This window comes from Cucurbita moschata, unplaced genomic scaffold, assembly GCF_002738365.1.
Source record: "Cucurbita moschata cultivar Rifu unplaced genomic scaffold, Cmos_1.0 Cmo_Scf00021, whole genome shotgun sequence".
In the NCBI taxonomy this organism is placed as follows: Eukaryota; Viridiplantae; Streptophyta; class Magnoliopsida; order Cucurbitales; family Cucurbitaceae; genus Cucurbita; species Cucurbita moschata.
The window spans coordinates 2314222-2331121 of record NW_019268537.1 but is presented as its reverse complement, the minus strand read 5'-3'; the positions used below and the strand labels follow the sequence as shown (position 1 = coordinate 2331121).

The 16900-nt window shown below is 36.7% G+C and overlaps 3 protein-coding genes across 10 annotated transcripts in view; 2 read left to right on the top strand and 1 right to left on the bottom strand.

Moving 5' to 3' along the window:
• The first annotated feature begins 1285 nt into the window (after positions 1–1285).
• On the top strand, positions 1286–8172 carry LOC111458465 (serine/threonine-protein kinase prpf4B-like). Of its 5 annotated transcripts, none has more exons than XR_002713123.1 (15): positions 1286–1744; positions 2287–3836; positions 3922–4103; positions 4608–4798; positions 4972–5040; positions 5126–5198; positions 5777–5933; positions 6032–6074; positions 6195–6323; positions 6397–6511; positions 6668–6831; positions 6963–7037; positions 7324–7504; positions 7606–7717; positions 8116–8172. XR_002713123.1 is itself a non-coding variant. In XM_023101157.1 (13 exons), exons 1-13 carry the CDS (start codon positions 1400–1402, stop codon positions 7623–7625), a joined length of 3414 nt encoding a protein of 1137 aa, XP_022956925.1. In that variant the 5' UTR covers positions 1286–1399; the 3' UTR covers positions 7626–7922. The 5 variants fall into 5 exon arrangements, 1 of the variants encoding a protein (XP_022956925.1); XR_002713122.1 differs by having other exon boundaries at positions 6186–6323; XR_002713124.1 differs by adding an exon at positions 2056–2171 and having other exon boundaries at positions 1654–1744; positions 6032–6323.
• Positions 8173–11492: 3320 nt separating this feature from the next.
• LOC111458470 lies at positions 11493–13919 on the top strand. Of its 3 annotated transcripts, XM_023101166.1 has the most exons (6): positions 11493–12081; positions 12162–12265; positions 12346–12517; positions 13090–13212; positions 13274–13737; positions 13812–13919. In XM_023101166.1, exons 1-6 carry the CDS (start codon positions 11896–11898, stop codon positions 13828–13830), a joined length of 1068 nt encoding a protein of 355 aa, XP_022956934.1. In that variant the 5' UTR covers positions 11493–11895; the 3' UTR covers positions 13831–13919. The 3 variants fall into 3 exon arrangements, with proteins under 3 accessions (XP_022956934.1, XP_022956933.1, XP_022956932.1); XM_023101165.1 differs by having other exon boundaries at positions 11494–12081; positions 13280–13919; XM_023101164.1 differs by having other exon boundaries at positions 11494–12081; positions 13274–13919.
• A 903-nt stretch (positions 13920–14822) lies between these two features.
• The window catches only part of LOC111458473 (homologous-pairing protein 2 homolog), a 2828-nt gene continuing 750 nt past the window's right edge, over positions 14823–16900 (bottom strand). The window contains exons 2-7 of one of the 2 annotated variants that reach the window (XM_023101170.1): positions 16734–16759; positions 16054–16321; positions 15855–15925; positions 15547–15735; positions 15335–15474; positions 14823–14981 (exon numbers count right to left, since the gene is read on the bottom strand). In XM_023101170.1, the coding sequence (XP_022956938.1) occupies positions 15376–15474; positions 15547–15735; positions 15855–15925; positions 16054–16321; positions 16734–16759 (653 nt within the window). In that variant the 3' untranslated portion in view covers positions 14823–14981; positions 15335–15375. Of the gene's footprint in view, positions 14982–15152; positions 15475–15546; positions 15736–15854; positions 15926–16053; positions 16322–16733; positions 16760–16900 lie in introns of those variants that run through there. The other variant, XM_023101168.1, reaches the window with a different exon arrangement.

Genomic DNA, 16900 nt, shown 5'->3' with positions numbered 1-16900 from the left:
ATTTTTTTTTTTTTTTTTTTTTTTTTCTTCAATGAAGATTTTTAAATAATAATAATAAAACTTTACTCGTTTACTTTGCAGTAAACTTTAAATTATTTAATACATTTAAAATATAAAAAAATCTCTAAATATTACAGAGTACGTTTTGTATTTTTACAATTTTATTGACTTATTTTATACCTATTTTAAATTTAATAGTTACGTTGGTATAATTTTAAACGTTAAATTTTCTACCTATCAACTCCTGCTAAACACAAATTTGAAAGTTTAACCGCTCTCCTCGTGCACTAACAAGATTCATGTGTTATGCACGCGCAGGCGACATGTGTGGCCGAACGAATTTGAATTTTGCACAAGTTATCTTCGATTGACAAAGGCAAACTTCATCTAAGATCCGAGGAAGATATAAAGATGGACGAAAAATGAGTATGGAGATTGGGTTTTCCTCAAGGCTTCAAGGCTTGTCGTGAATATGTCAAGATCATGACGCTGCACAGTTGAAAATATACGACCGTCACACTTGATATTAGAGCTACACTTTGTGTGTCTAGTCGAACAAGAGAGAAGGGAATAAGTTTCAATTTTGTCCAGGTCACCCTCAGTTAGATGTCCTCATTTTGCCACAACAAATGCAAGGCAGTTAAAATCGCCACTGCCCAAATCTTTATACCCTTTATTTGTGCTAACGATGCTGTATTCATCCTTCGTAAGATTGGCAAAAAGGCTAACAAGGTCAACGACTAATTCATTGTATTCAACCGTCATAAAGGTAACTTTATCTATTATTGCAATTTTCATTTTTTTATCTGTAATTTAATCGAGCTTAAACATTAAAGATAAAGGAAATACAATGACTATTTGTTGTGTATTCATAGTTTTCATGATATTAGCCACCGAATTAAGAATGGTATATCTATTTTGTGTTAAATTTATAATAAATAATTAACGATCATAAAGTAACATGTGGATTAAAAAATGTGTAAAAGTGGCTATTACACAGCGTTAGAGAATACATCCAAAACAAATCTAATTCAAATAATTAAATCAACTTTAATCTAAATAACTAAATCAAATTTAAGTAATGTAATAAAATGGACGAAAATACTTTATTTATATAAAATTATGATAAACTTCTCCGGTTTAATTATTTGATTACCAAAGAATTTTAATCACATTATATTCTATTAGACATAATTTTTTTAATACATCATAAACAAGAATTAAACTCTTTTTGAAGCAAAATTCATATTAAGGATATTATTTAAATAAATAACAGTAAAATAATTATTGTTAGGCTACCAGCTACAGTTCTCTCTTCACGACACTCTGTTCGCGGGAGGCCTAAGACGCCTACACAGCGAAAAGGTTTGAGAGTGAAACCCTAGATTTTACGACGCCGATGGCTAACGATACTGCTCACAGGAAGTACCGCCGATCTGCTTCAGATGAGGAGGACGATCGATCTTCGAAGCGTCACAAACACCGTCACCATCGCCGCCACCACCACAGACATCGTCACAGTAGTAATAAGAATGAAGAAGAAAGCTGCCGTGACCAGGAGGACAGTGTTCCTCCTGTTGCTAATCGTTGGTCTCGACCCCAAGATGACGTCGAGGAAGGTGAAATTCTCGAGGGGGATGAGTCCGGCGTTCGCGAGAATGAGAGCGCGATGAAGGAGGCGGATATGGAATTTGGGGAACTTGAAACTGATAAAAATTCTGATAGAATTGTCCGACCCACTAAGGTAAGGTCCCAACCAACACAATTTTATGACAGTTTGACAAGTTGCTTGTTGCTCTACTCGTACATTCTGTTTGATTGCCGTGAAAGTTTGAGAAAAGACTAGGATTGTTAACGTTTGAAAATCGAATGTAACTCGAAGGTTCGATTCTCTTAGAGAATGAACAAAGGCGTTTTTAACTGTCTGTGAACGATGAACAATGACCTTTACAGGTACATGTACCTTTCTTCGTTCGTGTCAGTTGTCAACTTTGGATTCATTTCTTGTATTTAATCTTATACTATGATGGAACGGTGATGGCGACGTTTTTTTAGATTTACTCAGTGTTTCTTGCACATGTAAGAATATGATTACACCTCACGAATACAAGTGAAATGCAAAAGAAGTATCAGTAGGCGTTTCAATGAAGATTCAGGCTTGCATTTAATTTGTAAGATCTGGTTACGTGTTTTCTACTATGCATTTATACTGTCTGACTGTAATTTCTCTGGGATTTTGTAATGCAAGCATTTGCACTAAGTATTTAATCTATATTCGTTTTGCAGGAGTGTCATTCGGTGGATGAATCATCTAATATCAAGGCTAATTTAACTGTGAAGGAGGGAGCAGTAAACAGTCCTCAGGATCAGAAAACCTCGAAAGTGGACAGTAAGTTCTATAATTTAGATAAGGACAAAGGTGGCTCTTATCTAAAAACAGACAGAGACAAGGAAATCAGGATGCTCGATCAAACTGAGTCTGACTGTAAGCACGGCAATGATGTTTGCTTTTCCATAAGTGAAATGACTGGAATTAAATACAATGATCTTGAATGTTGCCGAGAGGATCATCTCAAAGATGGTTATGATCATAAATCTATGGAGTTAGATGAGAGGCAGAACAAACAAATGTTGTCTCCTTCCAAAGGGGGTATTAAGAAAATAAGCAACAATGACCATGGAAAGGTGGCAACAGATGGAAGCACCTTGAGTTATTTGAAAAGGCCACAGTTAGAAAGGGCAGAAGACAAGTCTCAGGATTTGACGCCATCAACATCTCATGATCAATTCATTGACACATCAGATTGCAGGAGTAGATCAAGGTCAAATTGTCATTCTTGGGGGCAATCTCATTCTCGTGAAACAGTAGAAGAGGAGGCAGAGTCAAGGAGAAGACATCATCATGGTTGGGATCACCCAATATTTGATGATAAAAGTAAAATTCATAATGACTTGGACGAGGGTTATACTGATCGTGCTAGGAAAGAAGGAAGGCAACGAAGCAGGGATACGAAGGACAGACGGAGAAGTAAGACGGAGGTGGATAGGGACTGGTCAAAGGAAAATGAAATGGAAAAAACCAAAGATAAAGATAGGGGTATAGATAAGCAAAAGTATGATGAGAGAGAGAGAGGAAGAAGTAGGGATAGAAGAAAGGAGATGGAACAAAATAGGAGCAAGGAAAGAGAGTTGGAAAGGGATAGAAGGAGGGAAAGGGATGTGGAAAGAGATAGGAGAGTGAAGGAAAGAGAGGTGGAAAGAGATAGAAGAGTGGAGAGGGAAAGAGAGGTGGAAAGGGATAGAAGAGTGGAGAGGGATAGAGAGGTGGAAAGAGATAGAAGAGTGGAGAGGGATAGAGATTGTAGCAAGGAAAGAGAGTTGGATGGGGATAGAAGAGCAGAAAAGGAAAGATGTAGGAGCAGAGATAGAGAGGGTAATAGGGATAGAAGAAGAGAAATGGAAAAGGATAGGAGCAAGGACACAGAAGTGGATTGGAATGCAAGAAGAGATAGGGAGAGGGATCGGAATGACGATAAGGCTGAATATAGTGATAGGAATAGAGACAGGGAAAGGGTGAGAGAGATGCAGAAGGACCGGTTTAGGGATACAGAATTAGATAGGGAGAGACGAGACAATAGAAACAAGAATGAAGCCAGTGACATTGTAAGTAGTAAGGACAAGTATGGGAATCTTGAGCCTGGCTATGCTAAAGGTTCTAAGCAGCCTAGGCATTATGAAAATGAATCTGGTCAGGATGGGGGACAAGTTAATGCTGTTGGAAAGCATGGTAGTTTTAGGAGAATTAGTCTGGAAGGAGGTGAAGACAAGCTAGTGAGGTAATTTTTATTTTTATTTTTTGGTTACCTTTAGCTAGCATGAAATCCATCTTCATTTATTGGTTCAACTCCTCTTCCTGTATAGTGATCACGATGAGGAGGAAGAGGACGGAGACAGCATGTCATTTCAATTAGCCGATCAAGAAGAGGAGGATCTTAACAGAATCAAGGAGGAGAGTAGAAGACGGAGGCAAGCAATCTTAGAAAAGTACAAATGCCAGCAGTTGGAGAAACAAGTAGAGCCTTCTTTGAAGCAATCTGAGAAAGGTTAAATTTCTGCATTTACTTGGATTTGGACTGCAATTATTTTCAATCAGGAAGTTATGATAAAAAAATATAATTAGAATCAATTTTATTAATTTAATAATAGTTTGATTTTAGAGTAGCTGTGAAACCAGCAAGTTTGGACTTACATTTTGCCAACCTTCTGTGCATAGACTTGCCTTCTTCTCACTCTTAAGTTTCCTACTGTATAATCGTAGCATTTCACCCCTCCCTCCCCTCCAATTTCTTCTTTTTGTTGTCGAACAATTTACTGATAGGAAGTTCACTTTCCCACAATGAGTATAGCTTATTTAAGGATTAGGTTAATTTGTAAATCTTGTCTGTCTGCAATCTTGAGCAATTGAGTCTGGTTGGTTTTTGTTTGCCTTTTAGAGATGAGCTCAGATGGTCTGATAGAGTTTAGAGACTTTGGTAGGTCTGCACCTTAGATAGACAGTGTAGTAACTACCTCAATCTCACTTTAATACAGTGATTTATCTTGATCAGATAAGGATTCTGCAAATGATTCTTCTCAATCAGAAGCTGCTGCTCATGCTATTCCAAAATTGGTTGATGGGCCTGTGGATGATAGTGTTGCTGACTCATCTTTTGTTGTGGAGAAATCACCACATCAAACTGGAGTAGCTGCATCTGATAACACTGCTGGTACTAAAGGACTTGGAGAGGGGACTCCAAAGGTGCGCAGAATGCTCTCTTTTGTTAGAGGGTAGATTCCTCTCTGTTTTTCTGAACTTTGTAGTCTCTTTTGAGCTCCATTTATTGCAATTTTTTTCTCCATTAGTTATATTCTTTATTTTGAGAAGATGGATCCTTTTATAATTTTAAAATTTATTCATATTAATAAGTGCAGGCTGAGGGATCAGATGGATTATTCTGTGATGACATTTTTGGAGAAACACCTGCTGCAGTTCGTAAAATGGTATGAGAACCTATCCGTTTTGCAGTTTGACTTGTTTCATGTTGTATAAGGGCATTTAGATATTTTGTTTCCTTCTTGTTGGCAGGGCAAAGGCGATGGTTTGCAGATAGAGAGGAGTGGCCTTCATGACAATTGGGATGATCCAGATGGATATTATAGTAAGTATATGGATATCTTTGGTATCTCGCCTGTATGCTGACATTTATAGATGGTCTTCAATTCACTTGTTATTGTATTAATAATCATGGCTGCGGAATTTGTATGGTGAGAATTATAATTAAAATGGGAGTCACAGATTATATTATGGTGTGTTTAAATTTTAGCAATACATCGTATTAGAAATATAACTATCAACATACACATCAATGGGATCCTTGGTCTTGCTTTAGCCTATCCAGAATCTTAATGCTGTTAACTTGCATTTGAGTCTCCAAAACAAGGATTATTTTGCCTCTGTGCTGATGCTGTCGATTTTAAAATGAGTGATATGTAAATTGTTACATTTCTGATCATCTTGGTGGGATCCACATTAAGCCTTCTGGTAATCTTGTGTAGTTGTTGACTGGTTTTCATTCTTTTTATTGTCTTGGAGGAATTGCAGAAGAAACTGATCATTTATTTTAATCAACTTGTTGCTAATTTGTAGGTTCTATAATTTATTATTATTTTTTTTGCATTTAAAAAATGTATTTAATTCATATGGTCTTTGCTTATTCAACTTTTGTGTTTAATATAGACTATCGGTTTGGTGAAGTGCTTGATAGTCGGTATGAAATAGCTGCTGCTCATGGAAAAGGTGTCTTTTCAACTGTAGTCCGTGCAAAGGATCTCAAAGCTGGTCATGGTGAACCAGAAGAAGTGGCAATCAAAATTTTACGTAGTAATGAAACAATGTATGTCTTGCTTGCTTTATTTCTAGTGATCCTATTGTGGTGTTCCTTTTGTTGCACGTTCAAGTACTTGATGCTCTATTGCATCCTGTGATGTACAGGTACAAGGCTGGTCTGGAGGAGTTGGTCATATTGAAAAAGCTAGTAGGTGCAGATCCAGATGATAAGCGTCACTGTGTTCGTTTTCTTTCAAGTTTCAAATATAGGAATCATCTTTGTTTAGTTTTTGAATCTCTTCATATGAATCTCCGTGAGGTCTTGAAGAAATTTGGGCGCAATATTGGCCTTAAGCTAACTGCTGTGAGGGCATACGCTAAGCAGCTTTTTATTGCCCTGAAGCATTTAAGAAACTGTGGTGTTCTACACTGTGACATAAAGCCGGATAATATGCTGGTATGTTTTCAAGTTTTGATTCTATTGAATTGGTTGATCTTATGTTTCTCACGATGCTTGATAAAATTTCCAGGTTAACGAGGGAAAAAATGTTCTGAAGCTTTGTGATTTTGGAAATGCGATGTTTGCTGGTAAAAATGAAATCACGCCATACCTTGTTAGCCGGTTTTATCGTGCCCCTGAAATAAGTGAGTTTTCTTAGTTCCTTTTTCTTTTTCTTTTTTTTTTCTCTCTTTTTCCATCTGTTGAATCTGGTGGTCAAAATGGTGCACCTGTTTTCATATGTTATTGAACATTTCTTTCTCCAAGTAAACTCTAGTTCTAATTTTCTTTGCATGTTGCAGTTTTAGGGCTGCCATATGACCATCCAATGGATATCTGGTCTGTGGGTTGCTGTTTGTACGAGCTTTCTACAGGAAAAGTTCTTTTTCCTGGTCCTTCTAATAATGACATGCTGCGTCTACACATGGAATTAAAGGGCCCCTTTCAGAAAAAGATGCTTCGTAAGGTACATAGTTTTGTCCTCCAAAGGACAGGACAGGAGATTTTTTTTAATTACAATTTGTCTCTAATTTACGAGTTAAAGTTGTAACTTGTTTATTGCTAATGATGATTTTTCCTCTCCTATTGGTTTTACAGGGAGCATTTACTGAGCAACATTTTGACCAGGACCTGAACTTCCATGCTTCTGAGGAGGATCCTGTAACAAAAAAGGTAATTATTTATCCCTTTTTCTGATTTCAGGGTCCAAAGCCACCCACTTGTGTATGCTGTGCCACCAAAATTTTACTGGAAATTTGCTGCGGTATATGATTACAATTTATTTATATTTTCTGGACATCAAAGTTTAGTTTTGAAGTTTTTAGAGCAAATATCATCCGGTAAAAGATTTTAAACGCTGTTTTGTGCGTTTGTGTGTGAATGGTATTGCATTTTGAATGTGGCGCTACCTATGGCTGCCTTATCAGTACTGACTGAGATTTGAATTTTACTTTTGCAGACCATAAAGCGAATAATAGTCAATATAAAGCCTAAAGATATTGGATCAATTATTAGGGGATCTCCTGGTGAAGATCCAAAGATGTTAGCCAATTTTAAGGATCTTCTAGACAAAATTTTTGTGTTGGATCCAGAAAAAAGGATGACAGTATCACAAGCATTGAATCATCCATTCATCACTGGCAAGTGATCAATGCTGCTGCTTTTATGACACCAGAGTTCAGTAGATTTCTTGTAAATTATGACCTAATTCATACAGTTTCTGATCACTTGGTATTACCAGTCTTCTTTATGATGACCTAAGCTTCTGGCACACTTATGGGATGATTGAATTCAGAAGGGGTCATATTGGTCAAGAGTGGCGGGTTCTTTCAGTGGAATGTACTGTTTCTATTGTAAGACAACTTGCTGAAAGCGTTTCTTCGCCTTGTAATCATTTTTTATTGTGACCATTATGAAAATTTTGTCCATACTTGTTTTCCACATTATTTTTTTTTATTTTGTACTTCAAACACCATTTCTGCAGTTGTGCAATAGTAAGGACAAAAAAATCTATTAAGTTTTAGTGCTTTGGTAAATAAAGTTTGTTCTTTTTTTGAAGATGGTTTGTGGTTTATATGCAGTGCTTATTTTTTATTTTGGTTTTTTATACAATACTTGCGGTTTTCCTTACTAATATGGAGGCTGGCAAGATGTTATCTTCTGCTGTCCTCTCTCTCCCCACCTCTTTCTCTCGAGCCATTTTGTTTCTTGCTTTCAGGTTCTCAAGTGTCTAATATAGTTTTTCCTTCAGGATCTCTGCTTCTGCTCTGAGAGAACCTTCCAGTGCTTGAGTGATTTAGAGGCACTCTGGAGAAGGTACCTTGGTTTGTTTTTTTGGGAGAAAATTGTGACCGCGTTGATATTAGTTAAGAAGCCTGTCTTGTTATTTTCCTTGATGCATGTGTATTTGTGATCATTATTTATTTTATTATACCACCAGTGGAGGGTGGTTGGAGAATGAGGATATGCTAGTAATCGATAAGAGGGTGTACAACAAGAACTTTTATTTATCACCTCTTTATATTAATTCATGTATAACAGTAGTCTAATTAATGTGTTTGAACTATTGATAATCTTTGAAATGTTGCTTGGCAGTATTGAATCATGTTAAAATTTATTGTAGTCTTCAAAATTTATTTGACGTCTTTAGTTTGAATGAAACCTAATGATTGCATTGTACTGGTATAGTCGTTTATGGAAGCACCCGGAGAGGTTGAATGAAACCTAATGATTGCATTGTACTGGTATAGTCGTTTATGGAAGCACCCGGAGTGGTTAAGCATTGTACTGGTATAGTCGTTTATGGAAGCACCCGGAGAGGTTAACCATTGTGGCACCAGGTGAAGTGTTTTTTTTTTTTTTTTTAATAATTTTAAAATATGTGTCATCAGTTTAGTTTTAAAGTTCATTGTCTCATTTGGATTTTGTTCTCTTTTTTTAGGGCGAACTGTATTTCCAATTTCATACAACTATATCCTCATTATCTTGTAAGTATTTCCAATTCCATACAACTATTGCAAGGTTACATTCCATACAACTATTGCAAGGTTACAAATATGAAGATTATAGTTTGATTTCCTTTCTATCTTCAGGATATGATAAATACTTGTCCTATGCATAACAATTTGATTATAATGAAAGCATTAGACTATCAGATATCATGAACCAAGAAGCATTGAATGAATATGAAATAAATAGATGTTTTAAAATAGTAATGAATTTTTGTATCAATATTTGTATCAATATATATATATATAATTCGAATAAAATAAGACTTTGAAAATCAGTCTGATTATGGGCTGGCCCGGACTTAAAAATAAGACTTTGAAGAAAGTCCATATAAAATAGGTTATTTCTAGATGATTATATATATATATAATTTGAATAAAATAAGACTTCTGAAAATCGGAAGTCTGGGATTATGGGCTGGCCCGGACTTAAAAACGAGTGTTGGATTGTGAACGTATTTATCAGTTATGAACACAATCCAATGGTTTCGTTGCTGGAGGCTTTCTAATCCGTGCTTGTTATAATCATTTCTTGGTATTGACTAGGAAGGTTTAATTATCGAGTTCATTTTTACTGTTTGGTCTAGTTATGTCGATTATATTCAAGGTCACTCTGAACACAATCCAATGATCCAATGAGGTTCTTTGTTTCATTGCGGGAGGCTTTCTAATGGGTGCTTGTTATAATCATTTCTCATGGTATTGACTACAAAGGTTTAATTATCTAGTTCATTTTACTTATGTCGATAGTTCATTTCGCTATTTGGTCTAGTTATGTCGATTATATTCAAGGTCACTCATTTCACTCTCCTCTACCTAGCTTATTTAATGTTGCTTACTCTCTAATTACCTGTTTTGTGTAATTGCTTCTCCACAAGTGTGAAGTTCTTTTACTCCCCTCCAGTATTGTTTATTTGGCACCTGATGATTTCAAGGTTTCAGAAAAATGTTCCTCTGGGTTTGTTCGGTACTAATCCCTCTAGCTTGGATTGACTTGTTTATTCTCATACTATTATATTTGTTAACTGCCCGTTTAAGTTTTATTCTGATATCAAATTCTGTTAGATTCTCAGTACGAATTTAATATTTGTAACTCCACATCGGAATTGTAATTTGATCTTTTGTTCTGTCGCATCTTGGTTGGGATATCAGCAGTCGCATTAATTATGCACATGGTATATTGTTGGACTCGTGCGTACAGGCTTGGGTTTATTTTTAAAATCTTATCTGTTCTTCATGCCGGTTGATTAATTGGTCTTGTTGTCAGTTGGGTTTATTAGCAGAATATCTTGACTTGGCATATGTATTATCATGTTCATCCCGTATCAGTTAGGATTCTCAAGTTCATAATTGTATGGACATTTACGTTTTTTTTTTTTTTTTCTTGCGTCTTTTACCTACTTGTTATACTGTAATTTTTGGGATCTTAATTTGATTGCATTTAAGACAATTGGATACACATGCACGATAAATAGTGTCCTGTGATAAATTTAAGAGTTCTTTACAGGCCTATTTGTTTCTGTTGCTGTATGTCTTTTCATCAAGAATTTCTTCTCTTTATTTGTATTGGCAGCATGAAGCCTAAGCCTAAGTCATTGCTCCTCTCTGCTTTACATTAAGCAGCTTATACTCGTACTGTTAGAGGATGCTTAATGTCTGTCTTCATCCTACGGAGATTAACTTTCCAAGTACTTGAAATCTGTAGTTTAGTACTGGTTTTTTTGTGCTGGTTAACTGTAATATTGGGTTAAAGCAGGTGCCGTATCTTGCGTTCTGTTGTGTCCAATGTTGTATAGTTTCCAATTTCATCTCCAATGAGGTGCATATGGCTCGGTGTAATCAGAAGCATTGCTTGTCAAGCTCCCGTAAAAATTAATTTCCAGGAGCAAGATGCTGGTACAATTTTCCCAGGGATTATCCCGATCACCTTCGCGGTCACCAGAATTGATCCCTATCTTTGAAGATTTTAGTTCATGTTGATAACACTGTACCAACCAAATTATGTGATAAACCAGTTTTATTAATAAATGTCCGTGAAATGCTTAATATAATTCGACAGATGAAATGATATTATTGACTTGTTATTCTGCTAATCTTGATAGAGATGTGCTCATGATCTATCATTGCTATAAAACTAAGTTTTTACAAAGAATCATTAAGCTAAATTCCTTTATCATTAACAGATACAAAAAACCACTTTTCTTGATTTTAATAAAGCAAAATAATCAAAAGGTTAATCTTCCTAATTAGCAAAAAAAAAAAAAAATTATGAAATTAGACTCTCTAGAATGGGCACTATTGACAAAAATGAGATGGAGAAAGGGCATAATTGAAATTAAACAAATGCCAGAGGACTAAGACTGTAATAGAAATAGTCTTGTTGATCTTTTGGTTGTTTATAGCAAGAGGCAGGCAATATCCATGAAATTGTTGTTACTTGTTAGTCATCAGAAAAGTTGTTGAGAAAACTCAACTCGGCTTTGCATTTACAGCAAGACCGGTTGGTATAATTGACCCAATCATAGAAAGAAACAGATGATCTTGGTATCATCATTTTCAATTGTCCAGATTTCCTTCTCTATTAAAGATGTGATCAAGGAAGGAATTATGGAAATTAGGTACTTTTAATCCACGCTGCTATAGATTAGTTCTGAAAAATCCAATCTTTACTACAGGTCTTGACAATTTTGGTGGAAAACTAGAAAAATCCAACACTTTCAGTTCATTGGAAAGACCCTTCTCCTTTGCACGTTGTTTACTCTGATATGATCTTGGTGAAGTGTTTCTTACACGCCAACCGCGTCAAACCTTCCCTTTTTTTCTTGCCCTGTTTCATTTACTTGTAACTATTACCTCTATTTCTATCAGTTTCGTCCCTTCGTTTGTCCACACCTGAAATTCATGCTTCTTAAAAAATATGTGCGTGTGCTCTGACTATTATCAATGTGTATATATATATATATATATATTTCTTCATTCCTCCATGACCAAGATCTCTCAGAAACAGTGGAGCATTATTGAGCATGGGAAAGAAGCTTGATGCACTGCTGGGAAGAAGCTTCAAGACCACGAGGTTCAAATCTCTAGTTAATCTGGCCATCTCTCGGCTCGCTGTCCTTGCAAACCAGCGCCAGGTGAGATCCTCCCAGGCTCGTTCTGACGTAGTTCAGTTGCTGCAGCTTGGCCACCAAGAGAGAGCCCTCCTTCGTGTAAGATCATTTTTTAAGTACTTTTAAACATCGGTTTCGGCTCCATAACCTTCAAAGCTTATAATAGGAGTCTTTGACAGGTTGAGCAAGTGATTAAGGACCAGAAACTGCTGGATGCATATGTGATTATAGAGAGTTACTGTGAGGCTGTACTTGAAAGAATCAGGCTACTTGAACAACAGAGGTCGGTAAATGAACCTGTAAATGTGAACATAAAGAGATGGATTTGGTCTGATTCTGATAATTTTGTTTTTGATTATGTAGGGAATGTCCAGAAGAACTGAAGGAGGCAATTTCAGGTTTGATTTTTGCATCTTCAAGATGTGGGGATTTCCCTGAGCTAATAGAGATTCGTTCAGCCATTACCAGTCGTTTTGGCAAGGAGTTTACTGCTCGTGCTATGGAGTTGCGCAACAATTGTGCTGTTGGTCCAATGGTATGCTTTGCTCTATGTTCTCGTTATTTGGCCTAAATCCACGGCTAACAAATATTATAAAGGATGTTTCGTTCTCCTCCCCAATCGATATACGATCTCACAATCAACCTCCTTTGGTGCCCAGCGTCCTCGCTGGCACTAGTTTCTTATCCTATCGATGTAGGACTCTCCAATCCACCTCCTTCGGGCCCAGCATCTTTGCTGGCACACTGCCTCGTGTCCACTCCTTTTGAGCCCCAATGTCCTTACTGGCACACCACCTCATGTCCATCACCTTCGGGGCTCAGCCTCCTCACTGGCACATGGCCCGATGTCTGGCTATGATACCGTTTGTAGCGGTCCAAGCCACCGCTAGCAGATACTGTTTTTTTGGGTTTTCTTTTTCGGGTTTTCCCTCAAAGTTTTTAAAATGCGTTTGCTAGAAAAAGGTTTCATACCCTTGTAAAGAATGTTTCATTCTCCTCTTCTACCGATAATGAGATCTCAACTTTTAAGCAGTGTTTGCTCAAGTTTATATGCCAATTTTCCCTTGCTGTTTTCACTGAGTGATGTGGTAATCTTGGGGTTTTCAGATAGTAAAGAAGCTGTCAGCGAGGCCACCAAGCTTAGAGGTCAAATTGGAGTTACTTAAACAAGTTGCTTCTGAAAATGGCAGTACTTTGAAAGATTTGGAGGCCTATGAAGTTTCAACTGAGGTAGGAAATGAAATTAATGATCCATTACAAGTTCTTGCGTTATTGAGTGCCTAAAAAATAGATGCAGGAATCCAAAGTGGAAGGCGTTTATGAGATTTTACCTGAAGAGATAGAGAAAGAGAGTTGGTATGCTGATTCGATGAGAGGAAGAAAGAAGTACAAAGACGTGGGAGACGCTGCCCAGGCAGCATTTGAGTCGGCTGCTTGTGCAGCAGCTGCAGCCAGAGCTGCTGTGGAACTCGCTCAATCTAAATCACCTGATCAAGATGATGTGAGTAATCCGAGCCGAAAACCAAGAACATTCACTGAAATTCATGAATCCAAGAACAGTGAGATAGAATTAGAATCAAATAACAAGGAATTGAAGCAGCCAGTGTGTTCCTCTAGTTTAAAGGAGAATGAGAATCCAATTGAAGCAGTGAATATAACCGATCTGCTGGAGAAGGATTTGGTTTTTGAGGAGAGTGATGTTGATGGTGGGAGTGGAGAAAGCAGCAGTTCAACTCTTGAGGAGAAAGTCGAGGTTAATAGGACAATAGATGTCCGTAGGCACTGAGGAGCTTGAATATATTGTATCATAATTGGAGTCTGTTTAAAGATAATAATTTTTATAAGTAGGATTCATTTATTGTTAAGAACCCTAAGTACATACATTGTGTGCGAATATTTAACTTGGATTCACTTAATTCAAATTTTGTCTATACGTCTAAATAGTATTCAATTTCTTTATGTTTATTTATAATACTCTTGTATCACTGTTATGCTTGTCCAAGACATGTTGTCTATAGCAACATGTCGGATGTTCTGATCATGCTTATCCAAGATGTCTTATCTATGACTGCATGCCTGTCCATTTCATCTTTTCATTTTAGATAAGTTTTTACTATTTCATGTTGTGTTAGTATGAGGGTATATGATCGTTCACCAAAATCATGTCTACACCCGCTAAGGTTAAAATGTCCCAAAATGTATTATAGGTAGATATGACTAGTTCTCACTTCTTACCCTAAGTTATATGTTATTTAAGTCATGGTGTTCTTTTATTTGCTTATAACCATATAAAGTTGTTTTCTTCTATTTTTCAAATTGTTTTCAAATGTATTTTCTTGCTCACGTTTCTTAGAACATTTTTCATAATCACAACCCAAGGCTCGATATATGTTGACGCTGTCTACGAAATCTGAATTTCTCACGAGTGACTTGTTCGTTAGGTTAAAACAAGTGCCGCAAGAGTACGATTGTGACACCCCACCCCTTCCCTTTCCCCTCCCCTTAAAGGCATATAACAGTCTTCACTTAGGGATGCAACTGGTCATCTCAAGTACATTGGTACAATCTTAGCCTAAGAAACATGGGTATAGATATGAGACATAGATATGACTAAAGAACACATCTTTTTTAAAAATTGAACATGGACAAAGACAATTTTATTAAAAATAAATTCAAACTCAACAAGAAATAAATTCAAACTCAACAAGCATATATTTATATGCTTACAAAATTAGTTGATGTATTTTGCTCCAAAATTTTATTATTTTTGTCATGCATGTGTGTTAACAATTGTTCAATGCATGTCTAACAAATGCATAATCGTTCGCTGCATGTCTAACAAATGTGCCAGATAGAAGCATGCTACCCAAACTAAAGCATTTGTGCTTCAACTCATAATCTACTTGACGATGGTGGTATATTCTTAATCTTAGTATTCTCTTCATCTAACCTGTCTCTAGCATGGAACACCGATTCCTTATTTTCCTCGAAAGTGAAACCTAAACGGATCGGGCACCCATGAGGCTAAAGGCTGATACATTAACATAGTGCAGATAAGAAATTAATCTTTCTTCTCGAGTCCACACAACAGCAGAGACTATTACCTCTTTTATTGCATGACCACTAGAAGTTTAGTTCACAGTTCAGTCAATTGAGGGAAAGAACCTCACTGACCAAGTAAATTATAGAATACAGTAGAAACCCATTCGACAAAAATTGTGTCAAGGACGGCAATTTCTTTTACTCAGCATTTTAGTTAATAAATTGTTTCTTCAACTTAGCATGGATCAATGAAAACAACTTGATAAGTAATCCTGATACAAAAGCAAACCTTTAGGCAGACAGAATCTACCTGCATTTGCTCTACTTGGACGCTCCATTTTATGTTATCACTCACTTGCCCCTGGGCCGTTTTCGATTTTGTGGTAACATGTCGCTGAATGACTGCAAATTCACGCCCACATCTTCATCGTACTCAATGCCAAGTTCTTCCTGTATGAACACAAAGTATTTAATCCAAATAATTGGAGTAAAAACAAGCAAAGCAAAATAATCTGAAAGAACCTTAAAGTCTTTTAGATTCTTAGGTGAGTTCTCAGTGATAACATCCCATATATCTTTGAACATCCTTTTTCGCTTTCGCCACTGGCCTAGTTTCTCAGAGTATATCTGCTCGATTGCTTTGCGGTCTTCTGGGCTCACCAACGTAACACCTCCGCGTAATGTTTCCAATTTTTCTTCCAATTCCTTAACCTGACAAACAGTTACCAAACGAGCTACTTTTTGAGACATTGACAACAGATAAAGAGGGCCACATTATCACTAAACAGAACGAAGTAAAGTTTCAGCTAGCTAATTTAGCATTTCTCTACCTCCTTTCTCAGCATAGCTTCCTTTTCCCGCATTTCTTTCAGCGTTAAGTTTGACTGCAACGTTCGAATTTCTATTGCAAAAGTTCATGCCGCTATCATTTTTATTTCTCGGAACTTGAATACCGTAATTGACAGGGCTTAAATGATTCATAAACTTAACAATATTGAAGACTTCTTTGAAATTTTCAAGTGTAATTACCTTCCTCCACCTGGGTAATAGCCTTTTTTTGCTCGCTTAGATGTTGCTGCAGTTTGGCGTTTGCTTCCTTCATTTGAGTAAGTTCCTCGCTGTTTGGGATCTTGAATTGGTCTTGCCGGGCGAGATATATCTTCTGCTTGCCATACTCCTTGAAAGAAATTCGTCCACTATCGGCAAGGGCATCCAGTGCCTTTTGCACCCCTGTCTTCTTGAGGTTGAATTTTTGTAATGAATCAGCAACATTTTGAGAGTTTAGTGGACGATTTTGCTGAACAGAACAAAAATCCGGCAAATGCCGTTAGACAAGAAAGGCCAAAAGACCTAACCAACGAATAAAAGATGACAGTAGCGCTGCAAGCGAGTTGCATCGTGAAATTGCAAACGCACTCGGCAGCCAAATGGAGATTCATCGAAACAAATCGCTCGGATGTGTGTTTTACCCAACACTCAAGCGACGAAGACGGAAAAGTTCTTCTACATACAAATTAGGGTAACAGTAAACAACACGAAGATATAAGTACAACAAAGCGTAAAAGCTTATAATCTTCGCTGCAATGAGCACAGAACGGGGATAAGGAACTGCACACGTTTGAGGAATATCAAGTAGACCAGTGAATCGGCGAATTACAAACAATTAATGATCACAAAGAAATCAGTGAAGCAAAGTGATGAAACAATACCTCGTTAACGAAGTTGAGCACGATCGCTGGAAATTTTAGAAACGAAGTCAGGAATGAAGGATTTAATTTCTACGTTGAAGATATCATACATCCAAAATTGGAACCAAAATTATGATAAAGAAATCATACTGCCAAGAATTCAAAAAAAAAAAAAAAAAAAAAAAAAA